The sequence below is a fragment of the Moschus berezovskii genome, chromosome 18 (assembly GCF_049115385.1).
Source record: "Moschus berezovskii isolate FMDL1 chromosome 18, NW_MosBer_1.0, whole genome shotgun sequence".
Taxonomy (NCBI): Eukaryota; Metazoa; Chordata; class Mammalia; order Artiodactyla; family Moschidae; genus Moschus; species Moschus berezovskii.
The window spans coordinates 44,323,315-44,346,245 of record NC_142477.1 but is presented as its reverse complement, the minus strand read 5'-3'; the positions used below and the strand labels follow the sequence as shown (position 1 = coordinate 44,346,245).

The following is a 22,931-nucleotide window of genomic DNA, read 5'->3' as shown; positions in this document are numbered from 1 at the left end:
GTAAATGTTTATGGACAAATCCTCCATAATCCTTAGAGGGATTTTACAGGTCAGGAAATATTTTTGTGTGGACGGATGTTGTAGCTTTCATCAGATTCTTAAGCAAGTGCTTGTTTCCCCTCAGAGTTAAGAACCACAGTATCAGAGGCCTCTAAGACTTTGTCAGGCCATCATGTAGTTTTGTGGTTCTTCTGTTATCTTTCTGTCTCTACATCAGAGCAGGCTTCCTGTTTTCTTCATTGTTGTATCTGCTGCTGCTCCTGCTGCTAAGTCACCTCAGTCGTGTCTGATTCTGTGCGACCCCATAGACGGAAGCCCACCAGGCTCCCCCGTCCTCGGGATTTTCCAGGCAAGAACACTGGAGTGGGTTGCCATTTCCTTCTGCAGTGTGTGAAAGTGAAAAGTGAAAGTGAAGTCACTCAGTCGTGTCCGACCCTCAGCGACCCCACGGACTGCAGCCCACCAGGCTCCTCCATCCATGGGATTTACTAGGCAAGAGTACTGGAGTGGCTTGCCATTGCCTTCTCCGATTGTTGTATCTGCTGCTGCTGCTGCTAAGTCACTTCAGTCGTGTCCGACTCTGTGCAACCCCATGGACGGCAGCCCACCAGGCTCCGCCATCCCTGGGATTCTCCAGGCAAGAACACTGGAGTGGGTTGCCATTTCCTTCTCCAACGTGTGAAAGTGAAAAGTGAAAGTGAAGTTGCTCAGTCTTGTGCGACTAGTAGCGACCCCATGGACTGTAGCCCACCAGGCTCCTCTGTCCATGGGATTTTCTAGGCAAGAGTACTGGAGTGGCTTGCCATTGCCTTCTCCAGATTGTTGTATCTAGTAGGTGCTTAATTCATATTTGTTGATTTTAATATGAGTGAAACCAAGTCACATTTTCTTAGTATGTCTGTAAAACTGTAGCATGAGGGAGTTGGTCAGGTGCTTTATGAAATCATACAGTGTGCTTTTCCCTTGACTCAGCAATGCACTAGCTAGATCTGCAAATTAATGAAGTTCGCTTGGCAGGGCTTGGTGTGGGAAAAAACTTGTCCTGGGGTCTAACGATATTCTTTTCTCTGTTTATGACCTTATGGACCATTTGTTCAATAATCTTGCCCCTGCCCCACCATGCAACATGGATCTTAGTTCCCTGATCAGGAATCGAATCCTTGCTTCCTGTAATGAAATGCGTCTTCTTAACCCCTGGACCACCAGTGAAGTCTCAATAATTCATAAGCGCACTCTTGTGAATAGAGCACCAGTTTGAAAAGGAGTATATTTGCCTTTCCATATGCTGACATCTGTGCCATTTTTTACTTGACTGTAATTCTGTGACCATATTTTCAGGCTCTTTAAGAATCCTGACTTGTAATTTTTGAAGATCTACAGCCTAGAGTTAGTTTGAAGAATCTAGGTGTATCTTCTTGGGATTCAATTCCTTCTTAGCTGTATTAGTTCTTCCCTTTTCTTCTCCCTGATGGTGAAGCCAGAAGTGAAATGGAATTACGCTGCTATGCTTTATTCTGTCTTCTGTCTCCAGTGGTTGTGATTACCATGTCCAAACTCCCCATCAGCAGCAACAGAATGACCCCAGAAACCACTCTTCCGTCGTCTTTAATATTTGGACACTACTCACCTCATTATAATTTGTACTTTTTGACCTACATGTTAAAGTTTCACATGACCTCCTTTTGTCTTACGTCATGCGTGTCTCGCTTTTGTATGAGCTTTTTTCTTTTTTTTTTAATTGAAGTGTAGTTGATTTACAACATTGTGCTAATTTCTGCTGGACAGAAAAGTGACTTGTATACATATGTTCATTCTTTTCCATTATGCTTTATCCCAGATTGGATATAGTTCCTCGTGCTATACAGTAGGACCTTGCTGTAATAGTTTGCATCTAAATGTAATAGTTTGCATCTACTAACCCCAAATTCCCAGTCCATCCTTCTCCCTTCCTTCTCCCCCTTGGCAGCCACAAGTCCCTTCTCTGTGTCTATGAGTCTGTTTCTGTTCATAGATAGCCTTTTTAAAATACGAGAAGACACACTGCTATCCATGTTATCATATTCTTTCTTTGTATACCATGTTCTCATTGTCAAGATCATCTGTCTTCATACTGTCAGAATGGGGGTTTTGAGTGCCTTACATCCCTCATAGGCTTCTATCATTTACAGTTTCTGACCGCTTGATCCTGATCTTTGTTTTTATCCTCTCAACTTTTCAAAATCTACCTCCCTTCAAAAACCAGGATACATTTTTGTGTATATCTAAGATTCAGTTCCTGGCTTATTACAAATTTCACTTTTACATTGTCACTTTCTTTCAGGGTTTCCATCATTTCTCCTTTACCAAGGAATTTATCTTTATTGGTTGAAAGTCCAGAATCATGGTTTCTCTCTCTGTTTCATTCTGAAGAATAGAACTTGTCAGAAGGCAGTATCGAGTTTATCAGGAGAATATGATGAACAGGAGATGTTCTAATAACCGACATTTTCCATGATATCACCCTTTTATATCACTACCTTGTTTCGGAGCCACTTTTGTCATTTTTGTTAAAAAATATGCCATCTACATCTTTAGTGTGGTGAGCACTGTTGATTATATGGCCATTAGTGTGATATTCTTTTTCCTTTTAAAGTCACTTTAAATACATTTTGTCACATCATTGCTAGGTCAGTGGCTTCCCAGGCTTGTGCCTGTTTTCATGACATACCTTGTGCCTTTGACCTTCTTGTCACTAGACGTTGGAGAGTGCCCACTGGCATGAGACATTCATGACTATGCGGTTACATTTACAGCTGTTTGTAAGGTTGCAGTTTCATTAATAGCCACTCATCTTTTCAGTTTTTGTGCCTTTCTATAAAGGCATCTAAGACCCCATGTATATTTCCAGACCTTTTCAGCTTTAATGCCATTTTCTATTATATTTTTGTAGTAGTCAAATTACTCCCTAGCATGGAGCTTAAGAAGCTATGTACCTTCTTGCTCCTTTGGATGTTTTTTCTCTGTTGGATTTGTGGGGAAGGACGCCCTTCAGGCTGACCCTCCTTTTGCTCCACATTTCCTCTTTCTCTTCCCTGTTTTTCTGGGTTAAAGTAGTATACAGGACACCTCTGCATCTTCTAAATTTTTCTGTTATTGTTCATTGCTTCCCTTCTCCATTTTTCTAGTCTTTCAAAGCTTTTTTTCTTTTTGCTAATTTGGGTACTGGTTTGTTGTTGTTGTTGTTTTTTAATGTTTCTAGTCATTATGGCTTATTATTTGCTTTTTAAGTTTCCTGATAAGGGAAGAATATTCATCCTAAGTCTTTCTGAAGGCTATGATGACTCAGGAATAAAATCTGCAATGTGATTCCTCCCCTTCCTCCCACCTCAGACCTCACTTTATTTCACATGGTGAAGTTTGCAGGTGTGCAGCTTTTTCCACTAACAACCTTTAGGGTTGGGCACACTTTTGTGGCTATAACTGACTGAGGTTGTCACTAAAATAAAATAAGAAATAAGGAGGTTATTACCTTGCTGCTCCTCTGTTACGTTACCTGAGATATAAATAATGTTTGCCAAGGAAAAACAAAAACACTGTCACCCAAGGATGAATTCTTACCCTTCTCCAAGCTTTAAAATAAATTTTTGCAGAATTATAAAGCAGGAAGGGTTTAGGGCAGAGAAAGCAACCTTTTTTAAAACAAAGTTCAAATCAATAATAATTAACATTCACTGGCCTCTCTTTTCCTGCTAATAACTGAAGACAAGTACTAATTAGAGAAGCCTCGAGTGTCTGGATTTCTGGATGTACCAGATGGCTGCATAAGAACTATGCATGGTGCCAGGGAGAAGCCTGGGTTGCTCTTAGCTACCCCCTCTCCTCCATTTTGATCTTGTCTGAGGACCCTTAAACATGCCCATCACTGTGCACTGAGGCTTTTTCTTTGTTCTTTCTTCTCTTGTCTTACCCACTTCTGATTTCAGGAGGTACATTTCTGCCATGCTTAGTGAGTGCTCTTGTGAGCTTGTATTTTTACTTCTTCCTTAACAAACTCATTCTATTCATCTTTTTCTTTTCCCATTTCCTTTGACTTCTGTGTTTTGTCTGATCTCACCAGAACCTTCCCTCTCTCCCCTTTTGTTCTTTTTCAAGATCACACCAAATCAGCACAGAACCCTTCACTTGCTAACATTAAGATAGTTCTGTCTCTTCAGGGTTTTTTTTTTTTTTTTTTTGTAAACTCTTTTCTCAGATTGTCTGAAAACATATGTTTTCTTCTTTGGGTTTGTACTTCGAATATTTTCTTCCTCTGTGATTAACTCTGCTAACCAACTCTGAGAAAGCTTTGATTTTTGTATAGAAATTTTCAATCTTGTTGAGTGTTGGTATTGTTTTGACAAATGCTGCCCATGCGTTTTCGACAAGATGAAAATCATTCCTATTAGGATGACAAAGCCTGGAACCGATTACGCTTAACCAGATTCTCGCTTTTCTTTGGAGTTGTTTTACTGGGACACTTTCTTTCACTTCGTTTGTTGTGAAAGTCATGATATAGTTGCCCTTGGTAAAGAAAATTGGTCTTGATTTGGTGTTTTTTTTGGTCAGAACTTTCTCTGATGGAACCCAGAAGAAAGTAGAGATTGGTTATCATCAACATTTTTGGCTAAGTGAGAAGTATGACTTCTTTTCTTTCCCCATGGGTTTCTTGCTCCTGCTGAAGGGTCGTTGCAGGGAAACCAATTAGGAAGCTGATGCAGTTATTCAAGCAAGAGGTAAGAGGGCCTGATCTTTTGGAACAGCATCAGGCAGTGAGAATAACTTGCATTTTCTTAAAAAATGTAAACAAAAAGTTTTTTTAACTTAAATTTCATAATGTTGTAAATGTTTTTAGAGTTTAGAAACCACAGATTTTAGGGCTCTATTTTCTTTTCAACATGTCCTTTTGATACATAGCTAACTAAGCAATTTATCACATCCTCCACTTATGTATTTCCTAGTTTTGGAAATCATCTACTTGATGTCTGTTGCAACTTAAAAAAACACAAACTTGCATGTTTTCCACCTCTTGATTATGAAAGTAAAATTAAACAGAAATAACTTGTACTGTAACCTAGGGATAAAAATTAACATTTCTGTACTAGTTTCCTTTGGTCTTTCCTCTTAGTTTTTGTATACATATAAATAATTGTTTGAGCCAATATATTAGTCTGTCAGTCATGTCCAACTCTGTGATCCCATGGACTGTAGCCCACCAGGCTCCTCTGTCCATGGAATTCTCCAGGCAAGAATACTAGAATGGTTTGCCATTCCCTTCTCCAGGGGATCTTCCCAACCCAGAGACTGAACCCAATACCATATATATTTTAGTGTTATTCTATTGTTGATCCTTTAGGTTGTTCCCAACTCAGTTAAAAAAATTTTTTTGTGTGTGTTTTTGGCTGCCTTGAGTCTTCATTGCTGTGCTCAGGCTTTCTCTAGTTGAGACATGAGGAGGGCTGTACTCTAATTGCCATGCATGGGCTTCTCATTGTGGCGGCTTCTCTTGTTGTGGAGTATGGGCTCTAGGTTTGTGGGCTTCAGCATTTGTGGCTCAGAGCACTGGCTCAGTAGTTGTGGCTCATAGGCTTAGTTGATACATGGCATGTGTGGTCTTCCTGGATCAGGAATTCAACCTGTGTCCCTTGCCTTGGCAGTGGATTCTTGACCAGTAGGTCACCAGGGAAGCCCCAACTCAATGTTATTTTAACAAATGCTGTGACCAGTATTTTCATGAATAGTAAATCTTCACACATATCCTTAATATAATGGCTTCATATATATCCTTAGAATAATATCCTTAGGATAAATTTTTTAAAGTCAAGAATTTCTTGGAAGGCTTGAGTTGAATAAGTGTAAAATGTGAATGAACCCTAATGGCTGAAATTTCTGGCTTGTTGAAGAGGTGGAAGTAATGCTTAGTTGCTCTGCATTACCTGTATCCATCTCCTGTTTACCTGATCCCTACCTTGGTTACAGTAGATTAAAAAAGAATCAATATGCAGGAGGCCTAATAACCTGATGGATATGTAAAAAGTGATGGCTGTGTTCTTGATGTATCAGAGTATAGAGAAATTTGGAGGAAAAGATACAGAGTACAGTGATGGGGAGCCCCCTGCATCCCCCTGATTCATTCTCAGATGAATATTAGATATACATCTCTACTCACTATTTCATTTTTGGATTCCCACATGTTTACTGACTCTTCCCTGGAGTTTTTGTTTGATCAGAGAAGACGGTTTTTATGTACCACGTCCTGTTGTTTTTTTTTTCAGCTATTTGAGAACATTGCATAATAATGAAATTGACTCTTGTTAGTCCCTTGGACTGCAGGGAGATCCAACCAGTCCATTCTAAAGGAGATCAGTCCTGGGTGTTTATTGGAAGGACTGATGCTAAATCTGAAACTCCAATACTTTGGCCACCTCATGCGAAGAGTTGACTCATTGGAAAAGACCCTGATGCTGGGAGGGATTGGGGGCAGGAGGAGAAGGGGACGACAGAGAATGAGATGGCTGGATGGCATCACCGACTCGATGGACATGAGTTTGAGTGAACTCCGGGAGTTGGTGATGGGACAGGGAGGCCTGGTGTGCTGTGATTCATGGTGTTGCAAAGAGTCGGACATGACTGAGCAACTGAAGCGCACTGAACTGAACTGAATCCCCATTATTCTTTCATTGTGGGAGGAGTATGATTTGGGCATACTTGGTAGAATAGCATAAGGAGGGGTGCTTAACCTCAAAAACTTCTGAAGAGTTCAATTACTAGTTTAGGAGACAAGTATAATACAACTCTCTTTGTACAAGTCATTTCCTTTGCAGATAGTTCTTTGCTTTGGGTATGACATCTATTAAACTGAGTACTCTCAGTCTTCAAGATAATATTTTTTCTTGGCACCAGAAAGATAATTTTTTTATCTCAACAATGTTGATCTTAGTTTTTCTTGATCCGTTTTACTCTGAGGGTTTTTTTTAATGTTGATATAAAAATTTTTCTTTTGTCCTTTTTAAAAATGAGTTTTAAAATAGCAGACTGACTTGGGACATTTGGTATTGCTATAAAGTACCCTTTTGCTCTATGAATAACTTTAATTTTTAGAATTTCTTGTTGCCAGTTAATATTTTCTTTTTCAAATTTCCATATTGAAATTAATGATCAATCTTAAAGTAAAATCATTTCAGCAATTGCAGTTCTATCACGATCCTAGGAAGCTAATAACAGGAATAATTAAAAATGGTTACAAATAGCATTTGTGTCTATATTTAAAAAGCAATTGACCAAGCAGATGTTGTTACAGATTTTTGTCTTTGATATGATAAATTTCCATTAATTTTGAAAATCTGGGTTTAAGGGATGTGCTTTCAAATTTTGCATAGTTGAGCTGCAATTTGTGAAAGTTCAAGCAGCTGTACTGACAAACGTTTGACAAATTTGTAGCTGAGGCTGCTTTAAGCAAAGTTCTAGAACTTTATGTTCTGTGTTTTATGTTCAGGCCATGTATTTGAATTTCTTCTCTTTTTGTGGGTCTAGAAGTTTGTGTATATGTATGTATGTGTGTATTCTTTCTCTCTGATGTGTATGTAGGTTTGTATATGTATATTTGTATGTATATACATATATATATTTTATATTGTGTGTCCAACCTAAGTTGGAGGTAAAGATGCATATTCAATTTAAATATTCATTTTAAACTCTCATTATTTAATTTAAAATGTTTTTCGCTTTGCTTAGGTTGAAGAAATTGTCGATATTGGATCATTTGCCCCAGAAGACATTCATATTCCTAAGATTTATGTACATCGCCTTATAAAGGGAGAAAAATATGAGAAAAGAATTGAGGTAATTGACTTACCTTGTTTGTCAGTATTTATGGATCTGACTGTCAGAGAGATGTGTCCCTGGAGCTATTCCAGATGATAAGGAATTAAAGCTGAACAGGAAGTCTTGCTTTGAATCTTAATAGAAGCTTCTCATGTGTCCATCTTGAGGGGACGTCTGTGTGATTGTCTAGATTAGCAGTGCCTTGTGTTTACAACATGTATATCACTAAGTTATATGATTCTCTAGACTGTGTCTTCCAGGCTTTTGTAACTGTTCTAATTTATAAGGCATAGTTTTGGATGGCTTTCCTGCAATATAGAGAACAATAATCAGGTCTTTGGTTGCTTTACCCCTGCTGGACTCTTAGTGTTTGAGTGTTCAGAGCTAACTCTCTTGATGTCTTTGCATGTTTTCCCACAAGTGTTGAGCTCTGGTCAGCTGGTGGATAGATATGAGATCATGGTAAGGAGAGGCTACCAGGAGGATTGGAGGTATACTAAGGCTACTGAGAGCGTGAAGATCAGCTGGATCAGAGTCGATATTAAGATTCAGAAATGTGTAGAGATCTGCAACAGAATAGACAAACAGTAAGAGATACCAGAGATTCAGAGATGCCCTCTACCTGTTGACACCAAACAGGAAGACACTGCAATCTAAAACTAATGTCAGGGGCCAGGGATAAAAAAGAGGACATTTGCAAACAGGGACCAGAGTCTGTGTCAAAGAGATCTAGTGATGGAAATAGTTTTCTGGCTGGTTTCTGGATATTTCTATGATTTCTGTGGTGCACTTATAGCAAAACCAGTCTCAACTCTGCAGGTGGAAATAGGCGATTGATAGCAGCAATACTTGGTAAACACATTTTGGTAGCCCCACAAAAAAAGAGTGGAAAGGTCTATTTGTTTTCTTTGTTCCGGCTCCATCCCTGAGCACCTGGGGAGAATTCAGTTGTAGGACTCTTAAGAGTAACGGTAGTGGCACTCCGTGTGACAGTAATGGAGGAATTATTCGCTTCAGAGATAGAACAAGTGTATCTTCCTCTTCAATCAAATCTGACCTTTCATTTACTTCCTAAAGAATTATTTCTGTCATCAAATGTCATCCATGTTACTCTTCTTTTGTTAAAAAAACCATCTATATTATATTGCAGATTTGCTTCCTGTTAGTAATGGGGGAGAGTTAAAATTTTTTCCAATACAGTTTCGTATTTCAGCAGTGATAAAATACAAGACATACATCAACCATGAATAATTTATTTCTGTTTATTTTAAAGCGTTTATCAGTCCGGAAAGAGGAAGATACAAAAACCACATCTGGTAAACCTGGAGATAATGTCAGGGAACGTATCATCAAGAGGGCAGCTCTTGAATTTGAGGACGGCATGTACGGTATCCTTTATTCCTTCTGCGGCTGAACAAACACTTAGCCCCTTTTACATATTCATCAGGTTACTAGACTTCCTGCGTGGGGATTCTTCTCTAGTCCATTGTAGCTTCTAAAGCAATTGATCAGCTGTTACAAAATGTGGCATATAACCCAAAGATATAAAGATAAATGAAATTGAGATTATAATCCTTTTACCTTCTTGAAGCAAAATAGCGATTGAAAATTTGCTTAGCTAACTGAACATGGAACAACAGACTGGTTCCAAATAGGAAAAGGAGTACGTCAAGGTTGTATATTGTCACCCTGCTTATTTAACTTATATGCAGAGTACATCATGAGGGACGCTGGGCTGGAAGAAGCACAAGCTGGAATCAAGATTGCCGGGAGAAATATCAATAACCTCGGATATGCAGATGACACCACCCTAATGGCAGAAAGTGGAGAAGAACTAAAGAGCCTCTTGATGAAAGTGAAAGAAGAGAGTGAAAAAGTTGGCTTAAAGCTCAACATTCAGAAAACTAAGATCATGGCATCTGGTCTCATCACTTCCTGGGAAATCGATGGGGAAACATTGGAAACAGTGTCAGACTTTATTTTGGGGGGCTCCAAAATCACTGCAGATGGTGATTGCAGCCATGAAATTAAAAGACACTTACTCTTTGGGAAAAAAGTTATGACCAAACTAGACAGCATATTAAAAAGCAAAAACATTACTTTGCCAACAAAGGTCCGTCTAGTCAAGGCTATGGTTTTTTCAGTGGTCATATATGGATATGAGAGTTGGACTGTGAAGAAAGCTGATCGCCAAAGAATTGTTGCTTTTGAACTGTGTTGTTGGAGAAGACTCTTGAGAGTCCCTTGGACTGCAAGGAGATCCAACCAGTCCATTCTAAAGGAGATCAATCCTGGGTATTCATTGGAAGGACTGATGCTAAAGCTGAAACTCCAATACTTTGGCCACTTCATGCAAAGAGTTGACTCACTGGAAAAGACTCTGATGCTGGGAGGGATTGGGGGCAGGAGGAGAAGGGGATGACAGAGGATGAGATGGCTGGATGGCATCACCGACTCGATGGACTTGAGTTTGAGTGAACTCCGGGAGTTGGTGATGGACAGGGAGGCCTGGAGTGCTGTGATTCATGGGGTCGCAAAGAGTCAGACACAACTGAGCTACTGAACTGAACTGATTCTCTGATATACAGTGAATTTCAGTTTAATTTGGCATTTGGCTAAAGTTAATTGGGAAAAGAGATTACCCAAGATGAAGGTTTAAATTCTCAGAAGTACTAGTTATAACCAATGCTATTTGCTTTCTCTGTGTTCTGACATTTACATACTCATTTGAAACATAAGATCCAACTCTTTAACAGCCTCTTGTTTCCCATGACAAAGATCCCTGTGAGTGTACCCTTTTATGTCTGATGTTTTGTATTCAATGAATGATTCAAATTCTGCTTTAGATACTTTGTCAAGAAAGGGGTAGATAAAGTGTTTGGATTTTGAATGTGTTTAAATGTCAGTGAGTCTGTTTGCCTTTTTGCTAATTTTCGAGACATTAACCATTGAACTATATAATACAAATAATATATATATAAATTAAAATAATGTATGTATAAATTTAAATATTTGTTGCATGGTGAATACAGTAAAGCCATACTTAAAGTCCTGGGACAGGAGGTAGAAACATGACGTGTGTATCCATTCTCTGAACTTCCTCTAGTCCATAAAAACCTTCTTTCAGACTGATATTGACTGGGAAAACTCACTTTTTTTTACTTTCTTCTTACCTCCATCACTTCATTTTTTTTAAATCTTTCAGTTTATGCATTGGTTTATGGTGGGAATTCACACAAGGAAGAGAATATTATAGTGCCTCCTTTTTCAGCTTCCATATCAGCAAGATACAGAGTCAACCAAATTGGCTGAGTCGATGAAAGCTTGTCTGTGGGTTTTCCTTTTACCTTCAGTCAACTGGTTTACCACTGACACTTTAACATTGACTATATGATAACTCTGATTTTCGATGTATTGGCTCCTCTTCTAGGTATCCTTTATTCACTGTCAGTGTATTGCCTATGAAAATATTTGCAAGTCAGTTCATATAATGGTCTTTCCACAGCACCTACTCTTTTTCAACCCAAATTGCATGGACTTTTTTCTCTCTGGTATTTGACTCTGGTAAAGAACTGAAAATTGCAGCAAATGATTAGAAAGTTGAAGTATAAAACTTGTAATTTGGATTGCCCTTTCTTGAAAATAACCTGCTCATAGTAGAATCAGTACCTCAGTGTGTTACGTGCATCACTCTGAGAAACACAGTTAAGTCTACGCTAGATGGTTTGGTAGGAGGTAATCCAAGTAGCTATCATCATAGCTTCATAGACTTACTATATTCACTAGAGGTGACCTGGCACGTTGGGTTGTTTTGCTGGCCTTTGTAGTTTATAATATGGTACCATATACAAACTTTATCTTTTCTGGCCTTGATTCTTAAAGCACTCCCTATTACTGGAATCTCATCAGAGTGCTGTTATTCTTTAATTCTGTCAGGGTCTATGGTGTGCAGTAGTGGACAGCATGGACAGCAGTTCCAGACAGTGTCAGGTTTTGTTTTTGTTTTTTTCTTTTGGGCCGTGCTGCGTAGCTTGTAGGGTCTTAGTTTCCCAACCAGGAATCAAGCCCGGGCCCACAGCAGTGAAAATGCCAAGTCCTAACCACTGGATGCCGGGGAATTCCCACAGTCAGTCAGTATTTCTGATCTGGTCAGCTGCTTTGATCTTGAGAGGCAAGATCAAATTCACACCACTTCATACAAGTCAGGACTTTGATCGTCTGAAGAAAGATTTAATAGCCTCAGTTAGCTCTTTTAAAAAAAATTTATTGAAGTATAGTTGACTTACAGTGTTGTATTTAATTTCTGCTGCATAGCAGAGTGACTCAGTTATGCATACATAGGTTCTTTTACAGATTATTTTCCATTATGGTTTGTCATAGGATATTGAATATAGTTCCCTGTGCTGTACGGTAGGACCTTGTTTTTTAATCTATTCTGTATATAATAGTTGGCATCTGCTAATCCCAATCAGTTAGCACTTTGATGCTGTAGCATAGGCTCTTTTTAATAGATGGTCTCAGTTGTATTCACTGAAACTTAAGCATCCCCACCATCTTCTTTATGTCTTGGAGAAGATTCAGTTACCAATGGATGTTATTACAGTGACCCAAAGGAATCCATACAATTTAGGTAGACATGTTGGTGTTGTCAGAAAACTGTTAAAATTCAAACCCAGAAGCCCCTTGTAGAATATTTTAATCACCTTTAAAAGTCTCAGTTGGAGTTTCGAATAGTGAAAAATGCTTTTAAACAAAGCTCAGGCCGTGTTACATCAGTCAGCAGTCATACTACATACATCATAATACATTAGTCCTAATACATAGTATATAAGTCATAATACAATCCAAAATTTGCTAAACGTGTCTTACAATTAAAAATGACCTTTTGATTAGTCTTCTAAAGCCACTACTTTGATATCTTCATGGCGAAAGCTGTGATTATTTCAGAGATTTTCTTTTTGAAAACATTACAAAATAATACCTAGAGAGTGGTGGGAGAATACATTCAGAAAAAGTTCTTTTAAACAGTTCTATGCAGATTTATTCATGTAGAAGATTTATGGCATAATCTCTCTACCTTTTGTATGTTGGACCTTAACATCTTTTATTCCAGCCAATTTGGGCATAGGAATACCACTTCTGGCCAGCAACTATATCAGCCCCAATATGACTGTCCATCTGCAAAGTGAAAATGGAGTCCTGGGTTTGGTAAGACAGCAATTAAAGTTTTATTTATCCAGTCTTGATGGAAAATAAGATATTTTATATAGTGCAGTCTTTTTAGAGTTGTTAGCTTAGATTTTCCAATCTTATTCTTCTTTCTCTTTATCCTCATAATAAAATGTTTAACTTTTCCCATAAAATGGTAGTACTTATGAACATGTCCTGTTGTATTTTATGGAGTAGATGGTAATTTCCCTACTCCATGAGCTTTTTAATCACTCCTCATTTATCACCGTATGAGTTTCCATCTCCCTTATTACGCCCACTTCAGAGACCTTACACCAGCCTGTTCAGGTAAACTATTTATTAACCTTTGTGTGATTGCACAAGATAATGAAGATTATTAATAATTCTACATTGAATAAAAATCAGCAAGTTTCAGCATGAGAAACTGAAGAGTAACATTTCTATTGCTCCTTTAGAACAGGACAGTTGGCTAATTCGAAAAGTTCTCATGTAATAATCATTTTGAGGCCATGTTGTTCAAAAGAGTAGAATTTTCCCTTTCTCAAGAATAACGTTTCAAATGGGCTCAATATCCTCATAGAATTTGACCATTTCTTTTATTTTAATATTTATTTAACATAAAATAAAATTAAATACTTCAGCTTCTTGAATAAATTTTATTTACTTATTAATTATGGCAGTGATTACTTATAGTCTAACAATTTATAATATTCCTAATCTTTTATTGTTTCTCAGTAGATCTTAACTGTTAACACAGTACAAATTGTACATATGGAAAATGTATATCCAGCATTTAAAATATAAATTATGGTCATGAGCATGTAGTTGATTCTGATTGAGGCAATGATTGTGACCATTTTCAAAAACATAAAAATGGTAATAGTCTGGATAAAAACAGATTCATACTGCAAAGAGTCACATTTTTCAGGTACCTTAGAGATTATCTAGATTGACCAGATCCCTTATTTTGAAGACAACGGAGATAAGTTGATATGCATAACTATGATCACTGTTTAAGGAAAAATTTCAGTTCAGTTCAGTTCAGTCGCTCAGTCGTGTCCGACTCTCTGCGACCCCATGAATCACAGCACGCCAGGCCTCCCTGTCCATCACCAACTCCCGGAGTACACTCAAACTCATGTCCACAGAGTCGGTGATGGCATCCAGCCATCTCATTCTCCATCGTCCCCTTCTCCTCCTGCCCCCAACCTTTCCCAGCATCAGAGTCTTTTCCAGTGAGTCAACTCGTCGCATGAGGTGGCCAAAGTATTGCAGTTTCAGCTTTAGCATCAGTCCCTCCAATGAACACCCAGGATTGATCTCCTTTAGAATGGACTGGTTGGATCTCCTTGCAGTATAAGGGACTCTCAAGAGTCTTCTCCAACACCACAGTTCAAAAGCATCGATTCTTCGGCGATCAACTTTCTTCACAGTCCAACTCTCACATCCATACATGACCACGGGAAAAACCATTGCCTTGACTAGACAGACCTTGGTTGGCAAAGTAATGTCTCTGCTTTTTAATATACTATCAAGGTTGGTCATAACTTTCCTTCCAAGGAGTAAGCGTCTTTTAATTTCATGGCTGCAATCAGCATCTGCAGTGATTTTGGAGCCCAAATAAGTAAAGTCTGACACTGTTTCCACTGTTTTTCCATCTATTTCCCACGAAGTGATGGGACCAGATGCCAGGATCTTTGTTTTCTGAATGTTGAGCTTCAAGCCAAACTTTTCACTCTCCTCTTTCACTTTCATCAAGAGGCTTTTGAGTTCCTCTTCACTTTCTGCCATAAGGGTAGTGTCATCTGCATATCTGAGGTTATTGATATTTCTCCCAGCAATCTTGATTCCAGCTTGCAGGTCTAAAACATTAGTTACCATTTCAGTTTATTTAAAGAATACATTTTTGATCCCATTTTTTGAAAGTATGTTAAAGTTTCACAGCCACTATTTCCTCTTTCTTGGCTCTAACTTAGACCTTTTCTTTTCTCTTTTTCTATTTCCTCTCTTTTAGTTTAATATATGTTATGAAACTGCTCACCCTATTCAAGTTATTAGAGATGGTTTATAAAAATAAAAAATAAAAACTTAGGATTACCAGTCAAAGGGACAATAAGGGTATCAAAAAGATGAGACTTGCTTCTTCAGATCCTTCTAGCCCAATAAAGTAGCCATTTAGTTTGTATTCATTGAGTCAGACACGACTGAAGCGACTTGGCAGCAGCATTGAGATACTATAGCATAGACTGCATAATAGATAATAAATAATTACTTTTTTATTGACCTGTGTTTCCAATAGCTTAACATTTCTTTCAAACTTTGGTAAGAAGCTATTTTTCACTTACCCGATCACACTTATTAGCGTAGAAAAGACTAATCAATGTGAGAAACAGAGCCATGAAAACATTAGGATTACTTTGAAAAGGTTCACCTCATTTCTTCTGATAATCATTTCCTAAGGTTTTGAATGAAGTTGTTTGCATTAAAGTTTTAGTGTGTGATTCAGTGAGAAACTTCTTTTCCTAACTGGACATGTGCTTTATTTGACAGGGTCCATACCCATTAAAAAATGAAGTTGATGCAGATCTAATCAATGCAGGTAAAATAACTCATTACATGTTCTTCCAGCATTTTCCTTTGCTATTAGTTTCGTTCTCTGCCAAATGATGTTAGAGTAAGGAGTTGGGCTTGATTCTTGGATGTTTCCTGGAGAATATGCACTGTACTTTACATGGAGGAAGCGAGAGAAGCCTTCCCAGTGCCATCTTGGTCTGCTTGCCCATCAGAGGTCTCCCCTATTTAGAGCAGAGTAAGATACAGGAGAAATTGCAGGAGGGGCTACATGAAATGGCAGAAGCTTTGGTGGTCAATCAGGCGCCATCCTGACTGCGCACAGAGAATGCTCTCAGGTGGAGTAATGAGAATTAAAGGAAAGGATAGTTTACAGGGGTGTAAACAGGGTTAAGGCAAACCAGAAAGGATGTTGAAGTACCACAGGGAGTTTTTATCACCCTTGGACCTTAAGGGGCAATTGTGGGAGAGGGTCACCAGACAGGAACCGGGGTCTTTGTGGAGGAACACATACATCTTGCATAAACCTGGGTGAGGGTGAGAATGGGCATCTCCTCTGCTGTACCTTCTGCTTGCGCCTCCAACTAGCAGACCCCAGGCTGAAACAGATCTGTCTTCTCATGATGAGAAGGTGGGAAGTGGACTCATCAGTTCAGTTCAGTTCAGTTGCTCAGTTGTGTCCGACTCTTTGCGACCCCATGAATCACAGCACGCCAGACCTCCCTGTCCATCACCAACTCCCGGAGTTCACTCAAACTCACGTCCATCGAGTCGGTGATGCCATCCAGCCATCTCATTCTCTGTCGTCCCCGTCTCCTCCCACCCCCAATCCCTCCTTGCATCAGACTCTTTTCCAGTGGACCCATAGTAGCAGCCAAAACCAAGATCTGGGGCTCTGGGGTTTTTGTCATGGGTCTGTCCGCTAATCCAGGGGTCCCTAACCACTAGAATCCAATGTCTGATGATCTGAGGTGGAACTCATGTAGTAATAATAGAAATAAAATGCACAATAAATGTAATATGCTTGAATAATCCTGAAATCTTCCCTCTACTCTCTGGTCCATGGAAAAATTGGCTTCCATGAAACTAGTCACTAGTGCTCAAAAGATTGGGGATTGCTGCTCTAATTGACATCAGAGTTAGGAGTTGTTTGTTGATTAGTTGCTAAGTCATGTCCAACTCTTTTGTGACCCCATGGACTGTAGCCAGCCAGGTTCCTCTGTCCGTAGGAGTTCCCAGGCAAGAAGGCTGGTTAGTAGAGTATCCTTCAAAACTTCAAGGGTACTTAAGGATGTACTCTGCTACTGATTGCAACCTAATGATATAGGTGATAAATACAGAGTTTCTTTGAATTGGGAACTCTAGCCTGTCTTCTCCTATGTTCTGGTATTCATATGCTTTGCCTTTTATTATTAACCTTTTATTTGACTGGGACAGAGAGTCACACATTGCAGCAGCCTGGAGGAGGAGGAAAAACAGGTCAGACCTTTTGGCCTCCATCATTGCCCATACTTGAGGCAATACTGCCACCCTGTTGGAGCTAAAGATTTTCCTTAGGTTGGAGCTTCCCATAAGAAGCTAATTTTTATAATCCAGCATGATTTTCTTTATCCTTCTTTTACTCCTATTCACTCTGCCCCAACAAAAGTATAATTCTTACTTTGCGTTCAAAAATAGTATGTGTAAATTTCTGAAGAGAAGCAACAGGAACCAAATATAAAGGCCAGCTACCAAGTAGAATTGATGTTTAATAGTTAGGATTTTTGGAAGTAAAACAGCTTCTGGTTGAATAGTTGAATTAGTTAACACGGCTTAACTCTGAAAGGCTCACTGTGATAAAGCAATGACATTTAACCAAGGCTGTGATTTAATTGTACTGTACCCTTTAGCAATAGCTCATTGATCTGTGAAAATATTTGCTGCTTGGTTTAATTAATTTATGATGTTAGTGAGTTATTTGCAAAATGAATAACTCCATTTTCCAAATTTCAGGCTTGAGCTCATAATGCCCACTTTCTTTGGAAAGTAGTTAATCTTTTCAATGACATCACTGGAGAGTAGACATTTCTGATTCCATTGAGCTTAAAAGTAGCTCAACCCTAATGAAGCCACCAGTTTTAGATTTCAACTTCTGAAATACCATATATAATCTTAAAGTACTTTGTAAAACCAGAATTCATTGCTTTTGGGAAGCTAGGCTGCAAATCAGTTTAATAGTATTCTATCTCTTTCATCAAAGTCCTTTTTGGAATTTATGATGCTTTTGACTTTGGAGCTAAGTTAGAGGGGAAATACTTTGAACTCCAGAACCCAGAATATAAATTGATGATTTCCTCAACTCCCCAAGTTTGGACATTACCAGGAAGATTAGCCCATTGTGTTCATTTGACAGGATTTTCATAGAAATTCACTAGAACAAAGACAGAGAGTTATGTTTCTGGGCATAAAAAGTGTATTAAAATAATAATTAGAACTATTTCTAAGGATCATTTTTTCTAAATAATTTTATGTGGTTATGTAACAATGAATGACCACTTGTATAGAACCACATAGTTTACAGCATATTTTTTCACGTGTATGATCAATATATCATTTGAGCCTCAAGTGAAAACTTTTTATACACGTTGGGAAACTGAAGCCCAGAAAAGTGAAGTGATGTGCTCAAGATCAGGTTTCTAGGGACAGATTCACATTTAGTCTCCTGCTCTTGGCCCTGGGCCTTTTTCTCTGCACATTGAGCTACATCCACTGATAACTTGAGAATTTACAAGGGTGCAGAAGGCAGCATTTAGAACATTTCTGAGGTCTCAGGAAGATTTGCAGCATCCTAGTACAATTGTGAAATTTCTAATAAATCTCATGTTAGCTTTCATATTAACGGGCATTTTGCATTCTTTCTTATTTCTAAATATTTTTCTTATTTTAATATCAAAATGTTTTTAATGACTTCTTCTTGGTCATTGTTCAGTCGCTAAGTCATGTCTGACTGTGCGAACCCGTGGACTGCAGCATGCCAGACTTCCCTACCTTTTGATTAAAAAACTACTTAGAAAGACTTAACAACTAAACAACAACAACAACAACCTAGAAAGTATATTCATGGCTTTTGAATATCCTTGTTTCCTGCCATGTGCCTCTAGAGCAGTGGCTTTCAATGGGAAAGAGGGGTGATTTCACCTTTCTGGGAACATTTGATAATGTCTGGAGTGCCAGTGTTACTGGCATTTAGTATGCAGAGGCCAGGGATGCTGTTAAGTATCCTGCAATAATCAGAGCAGTTTCCAGCCCCCAGCATCACTGGTATCTGCTCTAGAGGTCCGTCTGCCACATCTGAAGAATTACAGGCCTGCAGTCTAAAGTACAAATAGTACCGCATTCAGGATCTCTCTAATGGTTGTGATTGACCTTTCCAGATTTATCTTTCGCTGTAACTGAGTCCACCCATACTGAACTGCTCGATCTGTTCTGTTTCCTTCCTCCATGACTTAGCTGTTTCAGTGCCCTTCCTTTTTTGTTTCATTCTATCCCTTCCTTTTTCATCCCCATCTCTTTATCGGTAATGCCTGTCCTTCAGGTCCTAGTTCATTTGTCCTCTCCAAATCCTCTTGCGGCTCAGAAGTGCTTCTCCTTCGAACCCACAACACATTTAGCATCTCATAAGCATACCACATTTTGCCTTGTTATTATTTGTGTATATTCATCTCTCTTGCTGGGTATTGTGTTCCTTTTGTTTAGGGCATGTATGCTTGCTTCATTGCTACAGTCATGTCCGACTCTTTGCTGTCCCATGGACTGTAGCCCTTAAGGCTCCTCTGTCCATGGGATTCTCCAGGCAAGCATACTGAAGTGGGTTGCTGTGCCCTTCTCCAGGGGATCTTCCCTATCCAGGGATTGAACCTGTATCTCCTGCATTGAAAGCAGATTCTTTACCCACCTGGGAAGCCCTTGCTTAGGGCAGTGGTTCTCAAAGTGTGGTTTTCAGAGCCACAGCATTGGCATCCCCAACAATGGGGATTTCTTAGAGATGAAAATCCTCAAACTCTGGGAGTTGTGCTCAACAGTCTGTGTTTTTATAAGCCCTCCATGTGATTCTGATGAGTGTTTGAGAACCATTTGTTTAGGGCATCTGCATTTTGTTTAAGTTACAGAGTAAACATTTACTTGATATTGAGTGAATGGCTTGTTATGTCATGAGCCAAATGACTCAATAACCATGAAATTGGATAATTCTATTGCCTGAATATCATGAGAGGATATAGACATATACAGGGGAAAGTTGAAGGAGACAAATAATTAGAAAAAGCCGAATAAGAAAAGTCTTTTTCATTAAGATATTGATTGTATAATTGATTATAATTATTTAACCAAGTTAGGACACTGTATTTGAAAAGCATTGATATCAACTTTAGGATATCCTATTTTTATTTAGATTTTGGGATGTTAAAAATGAAAATTAACTTTTTTTTCAAAGAACATGTTTATAAGATGCCAGAATATATTACAGGGGGCCTGACAATAACTTTCATAAGAATTATTTTCTCGGCTCTTTAAAAAATACTATGCTTGATAAATCACATGGGGAGATCGGAAGCTCTGTGTGCATTGATCTCAGAGTTTCCTTTACAGTTAGTGGTAAATAATGTCTTCTGTGTGTTGCCAGCAGGTAGAGATAGCCCTTTAGAAGTCATTTTGATTTATCACAAGAGAACAAAGAATTGAGATTTTTGTTTGTTTTGCATTTTCAGCCTACAAGTTCTTCTTTGCCTCTCCATCTCACAGGACTGGAGAGGAGCTGTAATTTCTGGACATGAAAGTGGTGTTAGGATAAGGCTTAGTTGTATTCTGCTTGTCCTGAAACCTGGAGTTCAGACGCTGGTATATAACCGTATCATAAAAGCTAATTGCTTGCCCCTGTAGCATTTATCCCTAGAGGGTTGATGGCATTGTCTTTTTCACAAGTAGGTTTGGAGTGAGGAATAACAATGAAAATAATGCTAAAAATTAATGTTCACAGAGTGCTTTCTCTGTGCCAGGTCCTAGAATAAGGGCTTTACATGCATGATTTCATTTAATCCTCCAAATCTTACATGCTGTTTATAAGCCAGCCCTTATTAACCACACCAGAAAGCATTTTCCAAAGCTTTACCGCTTTATGTTCCTTTAAAAGAGGTGAGAATGTTTCCTTTGATTAGAATCAAACTTTTGGGGGTCAGTAAATAATTCAACGTGATATAAATAGTCATGCTGTCTATGTGAGCTCAGATGGAGGGGGACGTTGGTGAAGTTAGCTTTCGGACGTGACTTGAGAAGTTGAGGGGCCAGCTGTTGCACATCTGGGCACAGTCCGATCACTCTGGTCCTCTTGTGTCCAGGAGCTTTGCTCTATTCCGGTCTTGGAATCGCTTTTCTTCCCCTCCTTCTTGTCTGCCCTATTACCCTGGGGCAGTGGTATGCAGTGTTCTCAGACAGTTGACTTAACCTTTGGCAGAGTGGCACATGAACACTTTTCTGTTGAGACCAGAAGCATCTTCTAGGTACCTCAAGCTTCTGAATAGACAGGTCACAAGAACTAAGCAGCTCAGGTTTGAGTTAGGTTATATTATTGCTTGTGTAGGGATTGGATGACCTTGAAGAACTTTTCTAGTTCTGAGTTTTTATTATGGGATATAAGTATCGGGAGAGGTCCTAAGAGGGCCTTTTCTGGTTATTAATAGAAATTTACTGAAGCAAGGGCAGAAAGATGAAGCAGAGAGAGAGAATGGTTGAAAGAAGAGATTCAGGCCCAGTGATGTTAAGGAATTAGGTGGAACCTCTCTTTCTAGATTATTCATTGATTTTTAAGAAATATTTGAGAAGCATCTCCTGCATCATTCCCTTCAAGCTGTATTTCTTCATGTTTATTCTACAGTGTTTCGGTCCAGTGACTTACAGTAGCATTGGGTTCTGACAGGTACATGCCAGGAACCCCTTTCTTCTTTACTCCTATTAGCATCTAACAGGGGCTTGTGAAGGGACTGGGTCTGGTGGGAGACAGGGATGGTTATGTAATAATAGGCAATAGAGAAGTGCATTGTCTGTAGACAATTTTAAAACAATAATAAAATGAAAAGTTGGTCTGCTTTTCATTATTCCCACGCAAGGGCAAATCTGAACAATGTTAGTGACAAAACACTTGTCTTTGTAGGTTGACAGTTCCCATTGTGTCCCCCCATACCCCTGTTGTTGCTCTGTTTTGGTTAAGGGACACTTAGTTCTGTATGAGATAGAGAAGGTATAGACCTCTGTCTCCACCATGATTTCCACTCTTAGAAATCTAATAGCCTTTTCTTTCTTTTGTTTTCCCTGTGTTTGTGTGTGTGTGTGTGTGTGTGTGTAGGCAAGGAAACAGTTACTGTTCTTCCAGGAGCCTCTTATTTCTCCAGCGATGAATCATTTGCGATGATTAGAGGGTATGTAATAATGGAGCCCCTCATGTTTCCCACGGTGTGGAATGAGCTGAGTCATCCCTGAGTCTGTTAGCAAGACTCTAAAACATAACCACCTCTCCCAGCCGGAAAATGATCATGGACTTGCTTGGCTGCACCGAGATGTGAAATTATTCACATTGAATGTTGGCAATTGGAACATGCAGACCGCGATTATTAAAAGAACCTTCAAAGTAAAATATATGTCTGTGTGCCAACTAAACTGAAGTAAACATTTCTGAGGCTCTTTCTGAGGATCCTAACACTTTCTTCAAACTGTGTTTTCATTTTCTAGGTAGTGCTTGCCTTCAAATCGAGCCACATTCTCCCTTACCAAAGGAAACAAACTCACTGTGTACACCTGTTTTTAATTTGTTTTTGGCGACAATATAGGCTATAATTTTTTAAAAGAACTCTTAATAGTTATTTTTCTACATTAGCTTGAAGCCAGTCTATTTGGCAATCAAGTGTTGGGTGGAGAAAAGCAAATGTATTTGGGGTCAGGGGGAGTAGGATTATTTAATTGCTGGCAATTTCAAGCAAAAGGGACATAAAACATGGAAGTTTGCTTTATGTTTCTTCTCTGTCTTTCTCAGGGGACATGTCAATCTAACAATGCTAGGAGCCATGCAGGTTTCCAAATATGGTGACCTGGCTAACTGGATGATACCTGTAAGTAGGCATGTTTTCTTCTGAATTATGCGTGGGTTAGAATAATTGTGTTTGAAGTATTAATATTAAGAAAAATCTTGTCAGATTGCTATGAATGCAAATATAATTGTTACAAAAGTAGGTATTGTAATATATATTTCTTATTTCAAATTTTAATAAAAATCAAATTTCTAATTCTCCTGAAAAATATTTAGC

At 38.8% G+C, this 22,931-nt stretch overlaps 1 protein-coding gene across 2 annotated transcripts in view; it reads left to right on the top strand.

Annotated features, from left to right (window-relative positions):
* The window catches only part of OXCT1 (3-oxoacid CoA-transferase 1), a 181,982-nt gene that overhangs the window by 79,185 nt on the left and 79,866 nt on the right, over positions 1-22,931 (top strand). For both annotated transcript variants that reach the window (XM_055422121.2, XM_088827668.1), the window contains exons 8-13: positions 7,750-7,857; positions 9,113-9,227; positions 12,953-13,047; positions 15,580-15,628; positions 21,977-22,049; positions 22,661-22,736. In XM_055422121.2, the coding sequence (XP_055278096.2) occupies positions 7,750-7,857; positions 9,113-9,227; positions 12,953-13,047; positions 15,580-15,628; positions 21,977-22,049; positions 22,661-22,736 (516 nt within the window). The remainder of the gene's footprint in view (positions 1-7,749; positions 7,858-9,112; positions 9,228-12,952; positions 13,048-15,579; positions 15,629-21,976; positions 22,050-22,660; positions 22,737-22,931) is intronic.